Below are 20131 nucleotides of genomic sequence, written 5' to 3'. Positions count from 1 at the left end.
TCCACTGTTTTAGAAGTGTTAATGTCTACACTTTCGGGTGTTTTTTTTTTCATATTTTTGAAAGAAATAAAAAAAAGCAGTTATGGACTCGATTTTTGAGAAAAGAAAATTGAACAGTGAATTTCACTTCTCAATATCTTGATTCTTTCAGTGATAAGTGCCATTTTCTATGATGTCGAATTAATTTTCTTGTTTTTAAAATTTTTAGATTTGGCAACGTTGCACTTGGCTGGCGCGCTCGTCACGGCGTTAGCTCGCTCGCGTTCGGTCATTCTGTTTGTGTGGATACCTAAACTTGAAATATACATCATATGTCGCACCTGCGCATTTCAAATAAGACACTACGTCGAGAATCACGGCGTAGCTGTTATCACTCATGATGGAGGTTAAGTTAGTCAACGACAGCAATTTGAAGGAGAATTATTAAAAATGATGTACCTTACAAGTACCTAATCGATTTCTACGAGCTGTCATATGGTTCCTTAGATATGTTTCCTATTTATACAAGTTGCTGTGGAAACTGTTCGTCAGTTGTTGCGCATTCTATGTGGAAAGATAAAAAAAATCTGCATTCTCATAAGACTCTGTACTAAATCGTGAAAAATTATTTTACTAATATCTCGTCTCTTAGGTATCCAAACTAGTCATAATTTTTTTTGAGAATTTTCTTCATATTAATAAGTTTATATTAATTTTTTTATGAATATTCGTTAGTCAATCACAAATCAGATAAACCTTAAGTGAAAATATGGTTGAAGGTTATAAAATAATTGTTATTAACATTTTAATATATATTTATATGAACTGGATTATGAATCAACATAACAAGCAAAATGATACACAATTGCGATATGCTCTGCCTGTAAAAAGAGAGACCGCAAAAAACCTGTGATTTTCTCCCGTTTTTTCACAATTCGCAGAGAATTAAAAAAATACTATACTTGTTGTAAAAAACTGAAATGAGCATAGCTTTTATTATTTGGAAAATTTTAAAAATCATCCCTACTTAGGGGTTGAAAAAATTCCAAAAATGAAGAATTTGAATATTTCCAATTGATATAAAAACTATTAGCATGTGAATTATCTTAATATATTTTTTTGGAATTTTTACAATTATTTCTGATATTCTCTATTTTTGGGGATGATTCCACCCCCTGAGCGCGCTTAAAGGTGAATTTTCTAATTCAACATGCATATTTCAGTCATGAGAATAAATCTTTCTTTGTATCAAGAATCATTCGATAGAAAAATTCACATACTAATAGTTTTTATATTTATTGATAATATTAAATTCTTCATGTTGGGTGTTTTTTCAACCCCTAAATAGGGATGATTTTTGAAAATTTTCAAAAAACTAAAAGCTATGCTCATCTTAATTTTTTACGATGAGTAATTTGAGACCAAACACATATTTTTATCTATTTTCTTTAGTTCTCTGCGAATTGTGAAAAACAGGCGATTTTTGCGGTCACTTTCCTATACCAATTGTGATAACGGAGTCATCAATGTGCATGGTTGCGAATAAATACAGTTTGAGCAGCTTGATCCAAATTCAAGTGAATTAATATTAAAGCAGTTTTGATCCTATAAATGTTTAGGGAATAAACTCGGTTGAAGCAGTGAAAGAGTTAAATGAAACAAGATATCAGAGTACAGTATCAATTTTTCTCAAAAATCAACATTTTCACTATTTTTTTGTTTATCTCAACAAATCCTCAGTGTCAGAATTAGGTCAGCTGTCTGACTGTGTTTGTTTGTAATTTTAGGTATAATTAAAGAATTGGTACTAACTACCGGAGGAGATGATGACATGGCACAGCTTCTAACCACCCTTCATTCTGCACCAAGAACTGACCTTCAGTTAAAGATGGATATATTAGAAGCTTTAAAGTTATGTTTGAAGGAATCTCACAGAACTAGAACAGTATTTAGAAAGGTAATAATTATACTATATTTTCTCTTCCATTTGACTCAATGTTTATTATTATGATTTGTCAGGTTAATGGATTTGTGTACGTCACAAGTGTATTAGTAGCATTAGAAGGAAGATTATCTAAAAAGGAAAATAATTCGGAAGTATTATATTTATTATGTTTGGTTTTTCAAACGATCTGCACTGCGATGAGGTTTGAACCGGCCAATGCAAAGTTTTTCTACCATGAAATTTGCAAAACTAGTCTTTGCGATACTTTACTACTGTTAGGATGTTTCACGTCTGAAAAAATGAATGTCTTAACTGAAGTTGAAATAGAAATGAACAACAACAACCAGAATTTATATCATAATATATTTGTTGGTTCTACAACAAATCCTGTGTATGTAGTCATGTGCCACATGAAGGATAAAATGATTTTATTATACTTTTTTAGCATTCCTGATAAATTACCCGCATCATTAGCATATATCGCAGTGATTTATAGATTACTGTATGACTTAGCTTTAGACTTATTTGATAAACCAAATGTTAATTCTAACATATTTTCCATAAAATCACCACCATTGTCTCGAGAGTCAAGTATTCAGGTATACATCATGTACTTATTGATTATCTAATTTTATTGTACAATTTTTTTAAGGGCGAAAACTATAATGGAAAAAGGTCAAATGTCAATTCCTTGAACTTAAACCCTCCAGCGCCTGATCCAATTATAGTTCATCCTGGGGTTGTCGTTTGTATGTTGCAATTATTACCATGCATTAAAGTAAGTCAACAAAAACTTATGTTTCTTAATTATACAGGGTGGTTCCAAATAGTTTCCTGATTTTTAGAACTGATGGTCGTACATAAAATAAAATAAGGCTACCTTTTATATAAACTTTTTTCCAAATATGAACGGTAGTTATCATGTTAGTACGATTATTATCTGGTAAAAATAGTGTTTGAACTGCTGTTACTTTGAATCTTCTTTTAGTACCTGCTGCAATTGAATCAATGGTAAAATGCCTATGGCACGCATAGTAAGAATTATATATTTGCAGTTCTGGTATTTTGTTTAAGCTGGCATAATTACTTAAAGACTGTCAACCAGTGGCGGCTGGTGCGGGAGGGCTCTGGGGTGTCGCACCCCCTAGAAATTTTCATAGTAAAAAAAGATTATTTAAAATTTAGTTTATAATGTTATCTACGTAATTATAAATAAATAAATAACTTTATTGACTTTTTTTACATACATAATACACATATCTGAAATAATTAAATAGATTAACCTTATGAAACATATTAAAAAGGAAATGTTAAATTTGTAAGTGCAGTCAATTTAACTCAACTTGCAAAACTCTTAATACGTGGGCTCCTCATACCTCGCCTCCACATTCTCAAAGTGTTTACAGCGGTGGTCATGATTACTATCGCATGGCATTTGAATTACGGAGTGGGAGTAGTGCATATTTATCATGTAGTTTGGGCTCCGTTTAGTCCGACTGTAAGCAAATACAGTTCACCGCTTTTTTTCTTAATAAACTTAATTTGTTCAGGTATGATGTAAAATTTTGTTACTTACATATTGTTTCTTGCTTTTTTAAAAAAATTCAAAAAAAGTAATTGAAAGGTTTACTTCGGACAAAAGCAGAAGAATTGACTTTCACTATAAAAAATAATGTGTACATTTTCCCTAAATTTCAGTAGTAGTTAAAATAAAACTACCCAATTACGAGGTGTGGCAATTAAGTTCCGGGAATTTGTCAATAAAAAACAGGAAATTTAGTTTCATGCAAAATTTTATTATCGACCTTCACAATAGTCTCCTAACCCTACACAACGATTCCAAAGTTGCTCCCACGATTGGAAGCACCCTTGGTAGTCCTCCGAAGTTAACCTGTTCAGCACCGCGGTTACAGCTTCTTTGACCTCCTGTATGCCACCATGATGAGTTCTCTTGAGACGCGACTTCATCTTGGGGAATAAAAAAAATCTCAGGGATCAATATCAGGGCTATAGGGTGGGTGCGATAACGTTGGAATACCTTTTTTCGCCAAAAATTCTTGCACAATAAACGAGGGGAATGGGCCGATGTGTTGTCGTGGTGCAAGATCTATCCATTCTCGGTGAGTTCGGGTTGCGAACGGTTTCTTTGTTGATGTTTAACTCGTCAGACAACGTATGGCTGCTTAAGCGCCGGTTAGACGTGATCATCGCTCACAAGCGGTCGACATTCGCATCGATACGAGAGGTGACGGAAGCTCCTTCAGGTGGATCGTTTTCGACATGCACTCGTCTCCATTCACCACCTGCAATTTTCAATGGATTTTCGAGGGATTTTTGCCAGATTTCACTAAAAATTGAATCATAACACGTTACTTGTAATGTGAGTCACTCATTTTCACGACGCCACTAAAAAAGTTACTTCTGAAAAATACCCATAAAAGACAAACCAAACGTGCTAACGACTTCAACCTTGGACTGAACCTAAAAGGAAGGTCCCCCCTCTAGACAAATATTAACAAACGACGTAGTATTGCCAGATCCCGAGTTATAACTAAATTCCCGGAACTTAATTGCCACGCCTCGTATATTTGATTTTTTTTTTCATTACATACTTTGTACTGAGGGTTGCTTTCCCTGTACAGCAAGAATAAAAGGCTCTCTCAATGGTAATAATAAAGTATTTTATTGAAAACTAAGTTGTATAGAAAATGACGTGTTGATGGGGTGAATGTTCGTTGGAGAGTCCGTGTGTGTGGAGTCGGTCGTAGGTAAATGAGTAAGCATCTGGTCGCCGGCGCCAGTCCGCCGTAGACCTTTCCTGGAATGCTGGTGCGTCCGGCAGCGTCCTGCTGGCGCTCTTGACGTAATGCTTAAAAATGATTCACTTGCGGCATGTGTACCCACAGTACCTAAATTTTTCCTCCCTCCCTGGTATGGAAATCAAGTGCCATCACTGCTTTCAACCATTGTTCAAAAAGCTGTTTACGTTTTATTGGAAAAAGAAGACATGAACTAAATATATCCTAGCAAAGAACTATTCAAATACTTAAATAATCACAATAAAAAAACCTCAACTAAACACTTTATCATTGTCACAGCTGTTCCTGCAATAAAATTCAATTAGTGACGTAAAGTTTAATTTAAATCAAGTGTTACAGGTGATTGCACTGATTAATGTAATTAGCGAACTGCCACAGGCTGATATACTTAAACTTTCTTTATATTTTTCTTTTCTCTATGTTGTACCTATATGAAATATTTGCAGTTCAATACGTATCAATGATATAAAAATATTAGTTCCAATTTTTTAATTTGTAAAAAGGTATTCTTGTTTTTTTATATCCTGATAATATAAGGAGAGAATTTAGGACCATCCATACCTTAATTTTTTTTCAGAGCGAACAAATTGGAAGTTACTTAAGTTTGCAACTATTTATTTCTGAAATCATAAAATCACTTGTAAGAAGTGAACGTAACCAACAAGTAATGTGTGACAAAGGATTCGCCGGCTACATTCTTTCTATAGGATCATCCCCTTTGCAAAATGAAGATCATCCTTTGCATGGTCCCTTACAATACATGTTAGAAAGACTAGCAGCTCAAGCTGTAGAACCGACAGACCTAAGACAGTTTTTAAGACTCGGAAATCCACTTTGTTGTCTGCCACTTGGTTCTAAAGAACCAGGAGGAGGTCCAGTTCCTCTCACAAGAATAAAAACTTTAGTCTCAATGACTACTCCAAAAGACTTCAGAGCCCAGTCATCGTATACACTACCACCATTTGTTGAATTCGACATGTCAGCCGAAGGTTTTGGTTCTCTTTACTTACCGAGCATTGCGCCACAATCACCCTCTGCTCCTAGTGTTGTCTCAGCAGTTGACAGCAGCATTTTAGGAGGTATAGGAGCAGGGGACAGAATATTTCCTCCACAGACAGGTTTAAGCTATTCAACTTGGATATGTGTCGACAAGTTTTCTGATCCTCGATCTGATCCCCACTGTGTGAGATTATTAACTTTACTCCGAAACTTCAATGGCATCCGTGAAGATCATTTGGTTTGCTTGTCCATTGTTTTGTCAGCAAGAGACAAAGCTATTATTGTATCTACGCAAGAAACTCACATTCCAAATCGTATGTATCTAAAATATTTTAATGCAAAAAAATCCTTTTTTTGTTTATTAGATATTGGAGACTGGGAGCCTGAAGGCTCAGGGGAGCATGGAGCTAGGGTGTGGTGTCCAGACATTCTTCAAGAAGGCCAGTGGCATCATTTAGTTGTCGTTTTGAACAGAGCAGTATTAAAAAATTCTTCATTTTCTTTATACCTAGATGGTCAGCAAATTCATGCGCAGAAAATGCATTATATTTCTCAAAACCCAGGTGGAGGTTCAGCAAATTTAACAATTGCGACGTCTGTGTATGGGTTTATAGGGACTCCACCAGCTTGGAGAAGATATTCACGTCTGTGCTGGAAACAAGGGCCTTGTCACCTGTTTGAGGAGGTAAAAAATTTGAATTGTTTTAAATCTAAATATACAGGGTGATTCAAGATTTATTAGTCAACCTTAAAATTTTAATTCTGGTAATAAAACAAAAAGAGAATAAATTTGATGGGAGAATATCAAGAAACAGGCTTTGATACAGAGTGTCAAAAATTTGAAATAGTTTCATATTTTCAAAACTATCTCTGAACATTTGATATAGAATGAGAAAATATCAAAGGAATAATTTATTTTATTATAGCTAAAAATCTTTTGAATTTGGATATACCTATGTCACCAGAAGACACTGTCACTATATAAGGACTCCAGAAATTAGACCACTGGAAATTTAATAAGTACTTATAGTTTTTACTGGTGTATGCAAAAAATTTCTTTTTCATTTTATTTAAAAATACCATTTCTTATCTAAAATAATTTTGACATTACTGGTTTTATCAAAAAAGAAAAGATTTTTTCTAAAAATACAATTGTAAATACATTATACAATGTGTCTACGGATTGAGTGTGCGTGGGGTGTCAATGACAAAAATTTTTCGAGTTAAAATTTGAGCTGGGAATCATCTCTGCTTGGCCTTAAACTAAGAAGTTGGAAAAATTAGTCCAATTAATTAATGTACAGGGTGTTTTTACGATGAATTTTCAAAAAGTCAAGAGTAATGTACCTTTGTTTTTAAAAATATCAAAAATATTTGCTTAAGAAAATTATTGAGAACTAAAAGTTATGACAGATTATCAATTTTCAATTTGATCGGCCAACTTTGTTTTTTATATTTTTCACAACCACAAAGTGCAAATTCCTAATTATTTATTAGAAAAAAAAAGTAACATACAGTGTGTCCCAGAAGTAACGCAAGAAATTTGTATTTTATTATGTGTTGCGTTTTCTCAAAAATGTTAGAACACATCAATTAGTAAATAGAAATTGTCATTTTGCCACGTTGCTTAAACCTCTTGCGCTATGTTTTATAAACCTATGACGTCATCAATATTTTTTTTAAATAGCACTACCTAATTTTTTAAGCATAAATGGATTGTCCTTTTGAAGGGAAATACGTCGATATAGGGTTTGGCCTACTTTACTTTGACAGGAGCGAAAAATAAGCCAATGACTGGAATGGACATGGTTTAAAATAACAACAAAAGTAGGTATCATAAACTGATGCGAGAACAGTGCCACAGCAAAAAACGGAAATTTGTGGATGTTTTGTGTTTTGGTTGATTGTAGGTACATTTTTACAAGAACGGCACTGTGTGGATTTTCAGTGACAGCTAAACATAACATTTTGCCTATCATTTTCTGTCACTGTCGTTGGCCTTCCAGATCTAGACAGATCTCTAACATGTCCAGCGTCTTCAAATTTGCGTAGTAATCTGCATACTGTAGATGGAGGTATTGGTTGTTCTGGTTACTTGGCATTGAATAATTGACATACTTCATCATAACTACGGATCCTATCTCCGTATCCAACCATAATTAGGATTTCAATTCTTTGTTTCTCATTTAAACACAACACCATCGTAATGTAATGTTATGATATTTGTAACTGTCATAATGATATGAAGCACTCTTGCATTCACTAGCTGTCGTCTTCAAAACAGTACCTACATAGCCGCTGCGATCGGGTGTACCTACCAAATCTACATAAAAATATGTACCTACAATCAACCAAAACACATTTTTTGCTATAGCACTGTTCGCGCATAAGTTTGTGATACCTACTTTTGTTATTAATTCAAACTATGTCCATTCCAATCGTTGGCTTTTTTCGCACCTGTCAACGTTAAGTAGGCCAAACCCTATATCGACGCATTTCCCTTCAAAAGGGCTATCCATTTATGCTTAAAAAATTAGGTAGTGCTATTTAAAAAAAATGTCGATGACGTCATAGGTTTATGAAACATAGCGCAAAAAAGTTTAACCAACGTAACAAAATGACAATTCCTATTTACTAATTGACGTGTTTTAGCATTTTTGTGAAAACTTGGCACAAAGTAAAATACGAATTTTTTGCGTTACTTCTGGGAAGCACTGTATAATAAACATAAATAAACAAATAATATAATGGTTATTCAAATGTGCTGCAACCAACCATTACACATCGCTCAGCACACTTGGTAAATTCTGTGTAGGCGTTTTGGATTTCTTGAATGGGGATGGCATTAATTGTATCTTTTATTCTTCGTTTCAATTCAAATAAATGGTTATTCAACGGGGACCCATAGACTTTCTGCTTGAGATAACCTCATAAATAAAAGTACATTAGAGTTAAATAAGGAGGCCAAGGAATAGGTCCGTTTTGCCCAATCCACTGCCCAGGAAATTGACCATCTAGCCATTCTCAAATGATTCGCGTTGAATGCGCTGGGTGTCCGTCTTGTTGAAAATAAAAAAAAAACACCGTAACATCGTAAAAACACCCTGTACATTAATTAATTGGAAAAATTTTTTCAACTTCTTAGTTTAAGGCCAAGCAGAGATGATGCCCAGAAGCTCAAATTTCAACTCGAAAAATTTTTGTTATTTACACCCCACGTGCACTCAATTCGTGGACACACTGTATACAATAAAAAAAGCGTTGGTATGTATTATCAATGAATACATGTAAAAATCATATTGTTGGAAGAGAATCCTATATATATATATTTCTTAAACTAATAGTTCCAAAGAGCCTTATCGAAATAATAATAGCTTTATTGTTCTGTGCCACTGATTTGGCCAATTAATCCTGAAATGGCCTATAGAATTACAAATGTTATTAAAGAATTTGCAGAAACTATAAAAAATATGTAAGTATTGTGTTTTAAAGGAATTATTGAAATTACATACAGAGAAAATTGGTCAATATAAATTTTTGATGGTCATTTTCAAATGTTATTTTTATGGTTAGTGACTGGTTATTTTAATCATTTTTGTTAAGTGACTGCTATTACTGCTGTAAATTTACTTTTTTAATGGAGTAAAAAATAAAGAAAAGATTTTAATATTTTAGGTACTGACGCCATCGACAGTTTCTCAAATGTACCACTTGGGCCCCCACTATATGGGTTCATTTTTAGCACCCAATTTGAACAGTCCAGAAGCAACTCAACTAGTAACAGAAGAAAAAGTTGTATTTGGCTTGAACGCAAAAGCTGTGTCACAATTAACACTAAACAAAATCAGGAAGGTCTATAGCAGAACCGATAATAAGTCAATTGCAAAACAGTTAGGAATGTCTAGTCATGAAAATGCCACTCCAATTAGAATCTTGCATAATTCTGCAGGACATTTGGCTGGATCTGCAAGGACTTTGGGAGGGGTAGTTATAGGATATTTAGGTAGGTAATAAATCATATTAACTTGTGCTATTTTTATATTATATCATTGTGAGGTAAACAAAAGAATTAATTTTTGGTATAATGAAATTAAATTAATTATCGTCAATTTATAATTTCAGGCGTAAGAGTGTTTTGCCCTCGACCGGTGGCTACTACAATAGATACAGTAGGTGGTTGCTCGGTTCTTTTAGGACTTATTGCTATGGCACAAGATGTTGAAAGTTTGTATGCTGGTGTTAAAGCTTTAGTTTGTGTTGTACGGAGCAATAAAGTGTGTCAGGCAGAAATGGATAGAAAAAGAGGTTATCAGACATTGGCGATGTTACTTAGGAGAAAACGGACGTTACTAAATTCTCACATACTTCATCTAGCATTTAGTCTTGTCGGAACAGTCGATAGTGGGAGAGAATCATCAGCTATACCTAATCGAACAGCTTTTCAAGTATGAAAATCTTATTACAACTGTGTATATACTTTTTCTTAATATTGTTTGTTTTTAGGATCTTTTATGTGACTTGGAAGTTTGGCATGAAGCTCCTGGAGAACTGTTGAGATCACACTTAGAACATCTTTATGAGTTGGCAGCTGAATCTAATGAGAAACGTAACAACACGTGGATAATGCGGGACCTGCAATTAGTTGAAAAACTTTTACATATTACCCCCGATGTTAAGCATCCAGCTACAAGACAAGTATTATTTTCTTTATTGGGTATATTATTAAGTGGGCAACCAAGACAAAACGATCTGTTATTATTTGGCCAATTTATTGCATCTACTCTACCTCAGTCGTCCACGCCTTCAGAAAAAATTTTGGAGTTGCGAGAAACCGAGTCCGAGAAGGAAGGCGAGGGGGAAAATATTCTCCTGAGAAACAGATGTTTAGGACTTTTACATAATTTGGTATTTGCAAGTAGGAATCAAATCGGTGAAGAAATTGCTCGGACATTAGGGTTTGATTGGTTATTACTTTTCATGCAGCCCCACATTCACTCATCTACAGTGGTTTGGGCTTTACGAATCTTAGTGGCTATTTGCTCAAGTCCCTCGCTATTGTTACGGTGAATACATTACAATAACTTTTATAACGATATATTAACAATTAACTTTTAGATTTCGTGAGGGCAGCAGCAATGGGGGATGGCTTCGATACACTGAACAAGTGGCTCATAATAAAATGGCGGTGGTTTTAGGATATCAGTTAAATAGCATCCAGTGCAATGACATCAAGGCTGAAGCATTGCATATTCCTGGTTTTCAGTATTTAAACTGGTTACTTCCGCACCACCTGGAAATACCTGAAATCTATTTTTTATTGACTGCTTTAATGATGGGTCAACCTGCAAAATTATTGCCTTCTGAAATAAAATTCGATTTGGATACTGTTTGGGCTTTCCTCTGGGGCAGTTCTATAAACAACCAGCCGATTAATAGTGTGATTCCTCGAATAAATCTATGCCCAGAGGCAGTTGTAGTTTTGCTGGTAATGGCTAGAGCGATGCTACATTCTGATCACAATGCTTTACCGGCGTGGTTACAAAATCATACCGTCTCTATTATTCAGGTAATTAATCCTCATTTAACTAAACAGACTAAAAAGGTGCAAGTCGGTATTTGCTTACAAACTGAGCTACGGCAGTCTATTGGTGTCTATTGGAGGCTCCACAAACACAATTTAAAATGCTGAAATTAAATTTTATCAATATAATATTGTCTCTAAAAGACAAGAACCAGTGCCTAACAGCAAAATATGAACTCACTGGCCCAATCGGCCAGGAAAGTGTATCAAAAGACAAAATTTATTCTAACATCTTCAGTTGATTTTCACACCTCGTGGCTCGTGAAGAAAACTTTTGGTAATACCAAATGCCTCTTTTTGTACCCAAGTGTGGAAGCGAGAGTTACCTACAGCATTTAATACATAATGACTAGAAAGATAGGCAAGCCCGCTGACGCGAACTTGACCTTTCCCTCAGGCCGTGCTGCGCGCGTTCTCTGTGGGTTGGCTCTGTGGGTTGGTAAATGATATATAACATTTTCCAAAAAAAAAAAAAAAAATGTGACCCGCCCGCGATTCAAACCCCGGACCTTCGGCTTCGCAGTCGTTAGTTTACAAAATGAGCTACAGTGATCTAACGCTGGATGGTGCCTACACGGGCTATTTGAAACGTTGGTTCTCAGCGAATGTAAACAGAAAATTGAAAATGTTCAATTCAACTTTTGTTGCCAAAGTTGTGTATCTAAAAGATCGCGACTGATGCCTGACGGTAATGTAACGACTCACCATGGCCCGATCGGCCGGGAAAGTACATATTTTGATGTCTTCACTGATGTTTGTCTTCATGTCTGTTTAAATATCAGATATACTTCGGGTATCTCTTTCCCACCGAAATAAGTTAATATTCCGCGAGGACTCTTTTTAAAGTGGAAATTTCACATAGAAGGCGCGAACAGATCGCCTTCAAAATATTATGCTTGGATAAAGGAAGGTCAGAGGGGCCCTTCGGGAAAACCTTTGATAATACCATACGCCTCTTTAAGCGGCCAAGTGTCGGAGCGAGAGTAACCTACAGCTTAATATACGGGATGTCCCAGAATAACGTGTATAACGGAAGTCCACAGCTTCGTGGACTGAAAATAAGCAGATTTAGGTTAATTCACCTATATCCAAAATCGCATTGTTTGGTCACTAGATGGCTTCAAAATTTGTGACAATTTTTTTAATTTTGTAAATAACTCGAATACGTATTATTCGATTTTGATTATTTTTGGGGTGTGGACTTTTACTTTCAATCTACACATTTTAATGTTATACACAGTGTTTTTTAAAACTTACAACTCCTACAAAATTGATGTATGGTGATAATATCCATTCATAACGTTTTCCTCTTTCGGGCAATAATGACAACTATTTTTTATTTGATTGGTGATACCATTTGAAAGTTTTTGGGCCTCTTGTAGAATTTTGATTAAATGAGCGGTTTGGGTACAAAAAATTATTTTTTAAATGTCTACATTATCTTGCCGCCCATATTACAATACTTAACAAAGTGCTAGTAGGCTCTGATTTTGTAGGTTGACTGTAATTTCAGTTTGATCTTGTTTGGGATAGCATTATTATTGGACCTGTTATTCTACCCAATAGACTGAACGGGGAATTTTATTTAGAATTTTTGCAAAACTCGAGTTATTGGAAGATGTGCCATTATTACTCAAAGCTACCATGTGGTTTATGCATAAAAGTGCTCCACCACATTTTACTGTAAATGTCCGGCAGTGTCTGAACCAAAGATTCTCTCGTCAAAAATAAGTTGCACTAAATTTAATAACTTCAACTTTGTTACTTTTATCTCCAGCATTTTTTATTGTATTTGATTGTTTTTACGAATTATCTTAATGAAATAAATTGCAAATAACTCTAATTCATCATATGTGTGTATCCATATCGAAAAATGAAGTAACGTGTGGTATATTTTATCGTAGTAAACACTCATTAAGAATTGACAGGTGCAAAGACTGAAATTACAGTCAACCTACAAAATCAGTGACTACTAGCACTTTGTTAAGTATTATAATATGGGTGGCAAGATAATGCAGACATTTAAAAAAATATTTTTTTGTACCCAAACCGCTAATTTAATCAAAATTCTATAAGAGGCCCAAAAACTTCCAAATGGTATCACCTATCGTTATTGCCTGAAAAAGGAAAAAGTTGTGAACAGATATTATCACCATACATCAATTTTGTAGGAGTGGTGAGTTTTAAAAAGACTGTGTATAACATCAAAATTTGTTGATTGAAAGTAAAAGTCCACACCCAAAAATGATAAAAATCGATTAGTACATATATATTTACAAAATTCAAAAAATCTTCACGAACTTTGAGACCATATAGCGGCCAAACGAAGCGATTTCGGATATAGGTGAATTAGCCTAAATCTACCTATTTTGAGCCCACGAATCTGTGGTCTTCCATTGTACACGTTATTCTGGGACACCCTGTATATGGATTTTGTCATTTATGAAAATAATTATAAAGGTGAATAAGCCTCAACACTTGGAAACTTGCAATGAGTTCATCTCACAAACTTGTATAGTTATTAAGCAAACCAGTAGAATGAATAATATTCACGTCAAACTATAACCAAATTGTTTACAGGATCAAAATAATTTTCTAATGGAGCAGTCGATCTTGAAGAACATGACCATAAATTATTCCTAAAAGAGTGCTTTTTAAGATTTGACAGGTCTACTCAAATTAATTTTGTATTTGATCGAATTTAGTGTCGAACAGTAGTTATATCTTAGACCATACTTTACTTGCGCCATCTGGTGTTAGGAAGTTCAACTAAAATCTCATACTGCCCTCCTCGTTTCATTTACTGATAGAGGAAATAGAGGAATTATTTAAATAAGAAGTTTGGTAATAATAATAATAATAATAATAATAATAATAATAATAATATATCTACTCCTCATTCTAATAACGAGAATTAGCCCATAAGTCGGAGACTTGNAAGAAAAAAAACATAATTTAATTAAATAAATACATATAAATAAGGAAAGCAGGAGAAAGGCGATGAATATTCCTACATGCAAAATGAATAAAGTGGTGGTGTACGTGATACATTTGAACAAACAATAATCTACATTCTAATCTAAGTGCTGAATTCAACCTTGGCACAGTTAATAATTCGGGAAAGGGTACTGATATTAATGTCACAAACGTCCGAAATCCTATTGAAATTTCTACTCATGACATATACGGGAGATTTAAAAAGTACATTGGTTCTAGCCGCTTGATTATAAAAAGTAATATTTTGTCGAGAATTAATTCTCGGTATTCGAAAATTGAATTGACTTAATAGTTCCGGACAATCTACATTATTATGAAATAAGTTATATAACATTTTTAGACTATATGTTATGCGACGTAATTCTAAAGTAATGCAATTAAACCTTTGAAGTAAGACCGAGTGATCGTATCCTCTTTCAGGATAAAAATTATCAACTTTCAAACATAGAACCTTGAGAAATTTACGTTGCACATTTTCTATAGTTGTTTTATGGTGTACATAATGCGGATACCAAACAGGTGAACAATATTCAAGCTTTGACCGTACATAAGAATAATACAAGGTTTTCAAGGCAAATTCATTTGAAAAAGACTGACAATTTCTAATGATAAAACCAAGCATCTTTAGGGCTGAATCTGTGGCATATTTTATATGATTTGAAAAGGTAAGCTTTGAATCAAATATGACTCCTAAATCTTTAATAGTATTGCAGCGTTGAAGTCTTGCACCATTCAGAGTATAGTCATAAACAATTGGGTTAAACTTACGAGTATAGCTTACCGTTACACATTTATTTACATTTAACATCAAACAATTATCATTACACCAGCTCTCCAATTCACATAGTTGCGCTTGTAACAGAAAACAATCATCAATATCCATAGTCTAGTATGTCCCAATATTAATAGGAATGGCTTACAATTTGAACAGAAAATAAAAATTTATATTAGGAATCAGTGAAATTGCTTGCACAGTTGATATTAATTTTCATGGTAGAATAACTCACTTTTGGTTTCAATCAATACTTCGTTCGTCTCAATCGATTCATCCATTTGAAAGTTGTGATCAGAAAGATAATTTCATGTTTTCATTTCTGAGACACCAATAACTTTATAAACACATCCACATAAAAAAAATGGAATTTTATGAATGGTATCTTAAATATAATATTTAATTAATTGAGAGAGAAAGGTATACTTCAATATGTCATTTTTGCAGGTTCTCTTTCAACTGTATCACAACATGCCCGAATTCATGCCAATTTTTATGTCTTCAGAGGTCTTGGGGGCTTTAGCTGGCGTATTATTTCCTACTCACTCCACTCTGTTAGAAAGCACGGATAGTAGTGGAGCATCAACACCTGCCGAAGAAGCCGAAAATCTCATAATTGTTCCAAGAACACCATCAGAAGAGGAACCGTTAACAACACACCCAGCAAGGCAATTCATCATCGACTTTATCCGAGTTATTGTAGTTGACTCCTTAAGTTTGTCAGTTACTGGGAAAAGTTCGCCTGTGGTGGACTTGGTCCTTGATGCCTACCCAGAAAATTCTAAGATTTCCCAACAAATCTGTTACCAGACTGAGATTTTAGTTACCTTAATGGATCATCTGTTAGCTGCGGATATGTTAGTTGGTGATCAAGCTGCTATACCTGTAGTGCCGTTGGTAAACGCTCACATTCAGCACGTGGCGCCAAATGTTTTTTATTTAACTGCAAGGATTGTTGATAAGTTGTGGCAAGGATCGCTTACTAAGGATCCGCATGAGGTGTTTGATTTCATTGTCAAATTAATTGGTCAAGTTAAAAGGAGAACTGGAAATTTATCTATGGAATGTTTATACCACTGTTTGAATAGATGCATTTTATTCCTACTTTCTCGTCCAACAGATTCCATCGCAGACCAAATGTCGGTGTTAGAGGCTTTACATAAACTAACAACAAATAGGTAAGTTCAGAAATCAAATATTTATTTTCATACTTTGCTTAGTTTTACATTTTATGGAAGTGTAGAAGAGACAACAAATAACTTTCGCTATGGCATACTACTGTCGAGTGTGGAGATAGTATCATTATTATGATTGATGGTCATTTGTGTGTTTTTTTTCTAATGTGTGCATGTATGTGGTCCGCATATTTATACAGTTTGTTAGTGACACACGGAGGCTGGCTTGTGCATACTAACATTCCTTATAATAATTTTAAAACCGTGCCTAAACATAAAGATTTTTTTTAAATTTTACATTTATGTCGTACGGGCCAGGTTGACTAACGTCGTTCATTACAATAATAATAAAGAAAAAAAAATCAATAATAAATATATATAATATATAATAAAAAATAATCAACTGTAGTCTCTAGCGTCATTCGCAATACACGTGGAGAGCCAATCGTCTTTATGATAGTGTTTACAATAGTTTTTTAGTAGTTAGTGTGAAAAATGGCATGCGTTTATAGCAACTCGAAGTTGTTGGATATCGTTTTAATTTATGGTGAAGCAAGACAACATTTGTAATATGGTGAAGCATTTGTGTACGCAAGACAACATTTGTGTTAGTTCGTAGGAACTGAGTAAGATGGACACAAATGCGTTTACACGTCGGTGGACAAAATTTTGAACAGTTGTTGTAACATCAGGTATATCAAATTATTTTATTATTTGAAACCACAAATTAATTTTGTTAATAACAATAGCGGCAAAAGCAGTTGAATTTGCTGATATAAAATAGGTGTTATAAAATTCCTTTCCTTGCAAAATTCTTTCAAGTTTTTGTCCATTTTTATCACACTTTGCCAGCATGCCGATTGCATTGTATGACTTCAGGTTTTACAGTGGACTATTTTCCAGTACCATGCAGAAGTCTATTTTTAAATCATTTTTGAACTGCCCGTTTTGATTTTTGCTTTACAAAATTGTATTCGTAAGAGTCCCCTGTACATCCAAAAATTTTTTTTTGATAAGTTCTGAATGACCCTGTATACATTATTTTGATAAGTACGATAATTCTGGTCCATTTATGATAATTTTACTCTGAGGGTATGATATTTGTCTCACTTCAGGTTGTGAACACTGATGAACACTACTTGTAAATAATAGGTTATGTAATTTTCTGTCACAATGACTAACCAAAAAATAGTTATGTATATTAAACTATTTGCGGGTAAATATTCATATACTTGTCTAAGCTGTTTAATTCACACTGAGCTTATAAAGTATACTTATACCAAGAGAGAGCGCAAGTTTTCCTTACATGCATGGTGAAATAGCGACTGGGCGCAGATGAGCAATTTCCGCAACAAAAAGGTTAATCTACAAGCTAAAATTCCCAGTTTCAAACTTGTAAGTAAAAAGAAGTGCTACTTTTAAGCTAGAAACTGTTATTCTCAGTCAACAACCTGCAAATGAAATTACATTTTTCTACCTTATAATTTTAAACTTCATTTGTGTAACCACTTCTTATTTAGAAATTGGAATTATAATTTTCCGACTTAAAGGTATTTCTGACTTTGAACTTGAATATTTCGCTTGTAAGTCTGAAGAATACATTCGCTGTCTCTTCTAAGCCTCCACCGATATTACCTACTTAACTACTATTATTTAATCGTTATTTAATTACTTAATCGTTATTTAATCTTTGTTGTTAAATTCTAAACCTATTCTAGATTAATTGTGTTTGGAGCTGGCAACCATGAGTTGGACTTCATCGGATGTCTGACCTATTGTCTGCTGCAATTGACAGCAGACATGAAAGTCATGCTAGAGTCTAACATGAGAACGACTTGGCATGTGAATCCTAGCAGTGACCTTGAATCACGTGATGAACAACTGAACTCCCATCAAGGACGCAATCTCATGGCTGGGGCAGCGTTACGAGTATGGGAGGAATTATATGTCTGCAAAAAGCCAGCTATAGAGGAAGTATTTAAAGTACCATTAGCACTGCCTAATCAAAACGCAAAAGCTCCCGATCTGACTATTGTTCGGGAACAGGTGTTTGAGGCTGCAGCAAAACTTTGGTTGAATTATGTAGAAGCTGAAAGGAAAGCTCTGTACCGGGTCCCATGGGAGCTACATAATCAGATCCAGTCGAAAATCCATAAGGTAACAGGTGGATTAACGAGATTAGCTAGTAGAACCAAAGTTAGAAAAGATGATACAATGCGAGTTAGGATTCGCATGGGCAAAAAACAAGCTTTAGCTTGGATGTTAAGTCATATCAACCTATTAAAGTAAGTATCATTTAATACTCAAATTATTACTTGTTTTTCTTGATAACGTACATACAGAACTTTCATAAATGATTACAAGCCACGTGACCACCGAGCTTAGACAACCAACATTGCATGGCTCCAAATCTCAGCGTCACCAATATTAATGACTCGTTTACAGTGAACAATGACAAACTATTACATCTACGCTCGAGATAATGCGATCGCTGACTGCATGGAGACTAAACAAGGAGCACGAACTCATATGGGAAAATTGACAAAATTTATCAATGTAATAGTAAGAATTACTTATAGTTTTTACCGCTAGGGTCGCTAGTTTTCCTTGTACAACAACATATTTTCATTATTTATTGATTTATTTATCTAATTTAAAGTAGCCTACATTATTTATTTTCAAATTTTTAACACAACACAGAAAAATGTCATGATCGATTTTTAATTCAAACTGTCGCTTTTTTTTATCTCCTCTCCACTATTTCGGTGTACATGGGACACTAGCGCCCTCTAATTTGGTAAGATATTTGTATACGTGGAGTTTGTGGTCCTTGTGTAGTCTCCATGGCTAATTAGTTGAATAAAATCGCCGGCTGGTGAAAATAATGTTATATCTTAATATAATGTCGATCTTATTGTTTTAATAAATTTTATTTTTGCCAAAGTTTAATAGCCAACATGAAGAAAATAAAATTATTGTTTCAAACAAAATTACAAATTTAATCATAAAAATATACTATAAAAGACAAAGTAACTGACATTTCCTTGAATACAAAAATGAATTCTTCGTAATAAGGCATGGAGTCGCTATATGGCTCCTGCTTTATTTCTTAAAATGATTACTTCATTTGCAACTCTGCTGTATAGTTAGTTACTTTTCATTCTCCATTGGATAATACACTTGTCGAGTCTGGTGATTGAAGGGGCCATTTTTAGGAGCATCTTATCCTCTTCCGAACAACCGTGAAATGGGGAGGTGTACCGTTGTGCATAAACCACATTTCGTGGTGAACAGTAGATCTTCTAGTAATTATGGCAAGGTTTGATGAAAAAAATTAAGACAGATTTCTCCATTTAGTGTGTCTGGTAATATAACAGAGCTTATATTAAAATTACTGATAACTCCGGCCCAAATAGTTATTTTTAATTTATGTTGTCATCGCCATGGTAGCGTAGTCAGTCGAGAGTGTGGTGGCAAGCATTTCTCAGCCAGGCTTCCTATTCTGGTCCGGCTTCGATCCCTGGCTTCGGCAATGTCGATGGATAATGGGTGTTTGTCCGCGTTTTTTGAAGTGTAGCACCCTTCCGCACAGCCTTTGACTTTGGATTTGGGGGTTGTCTCATTTCTGTGGTGTGTTTTTTAAGAGGTTATTTTAACAGCATGTGAATTTTCATCAGTGTATAAATGCTGATTGTGGAGTTTAGTGCCAAATCTTATACAGATAGTCTCTTCAGTAAATTTTTTGCTGAAATTTGTATTGCAGATTTGTTTATTTCATATAATCCTGCAGAAAGTTACATTTCTGGATCTTTGTGTTTGGTTACAAAGTAAAACAGCATCTCTTCTGCAAATATGTCAGTCCTA

The 20131-nt window shown here is 34.4% G+C and overlaps 1 protein-coding gene across 1 annotated transcript in view; it reads left to right on the top strand.

Annotated features, from left to right (window-relative positions):
- LOC108916252 (WD repeat and FYVE domain-containing protein 3) overlaps window positions 1-20131 on the top strand; it is a 49046-nt gene that overhangs the window by 11863 nt on the left and 17052 nt on the right. The window contains exons 9-20 of the mRNA XM_018722461.1: window positions 1767-1936; window positions 1999-2315; window positions 2370-2523; window positions 2577-2702; window positions 5321-6056; window positions 6108-6427; window positions 9418-9745; window positions 9865-10187; window positions 10246-10805; window positions 10858-11308; window positions 15540-16270; window positions 17986-18552. Coding sequence (XP_018577977.1) covers window positions 1767-1936; window positions 1999-2315; window positions 2370-2523; window positions 2577-2702; window positions 5321-6056; window positions 6108-6427; window positions 9418-9745; window positions 9865-10187; window positions 10246-10805; window positions 10858-11308; window positions 15540-16270; window positions 17986-18552 — 4783 coding nt within the window. The remainder of the gene's footprint in view (window positions 1-1766; window positions 1937-1998; window positions 2316-2369; window positions 2524-2576; window positions 2703-5320; window positions 6057-6107; window positions 6428-9417; window positions 9746-9864; window positions 10188-10245; window positions 10806-10857; window positions 11309-15539; window positions 16271-17985; window positions 18553-20131) is intronic.

This window comes from Anoplophora glabripennis, unplaced genomic scaffold (genome assembly GCF_000390285.2).
Source record: "Anoplophora glabripennis isolate ALB-LARVAE unplaced genomic scaffold, Agla_2.0 scaffold1403, whole genome shotgun sequence".
In the NCBI taxonomy this organism is placed as follows: Eukaryota; Metazoa; Arthropoda; class Insecta; order Coleoptera; family Cerambycidae; genus Anoplophora; species Anoplophora glabripennis.
Note: the sequence above shows the minus strand (reverse complement) of the source record. Positions and strands in the feature narration are given on the sequence as shown.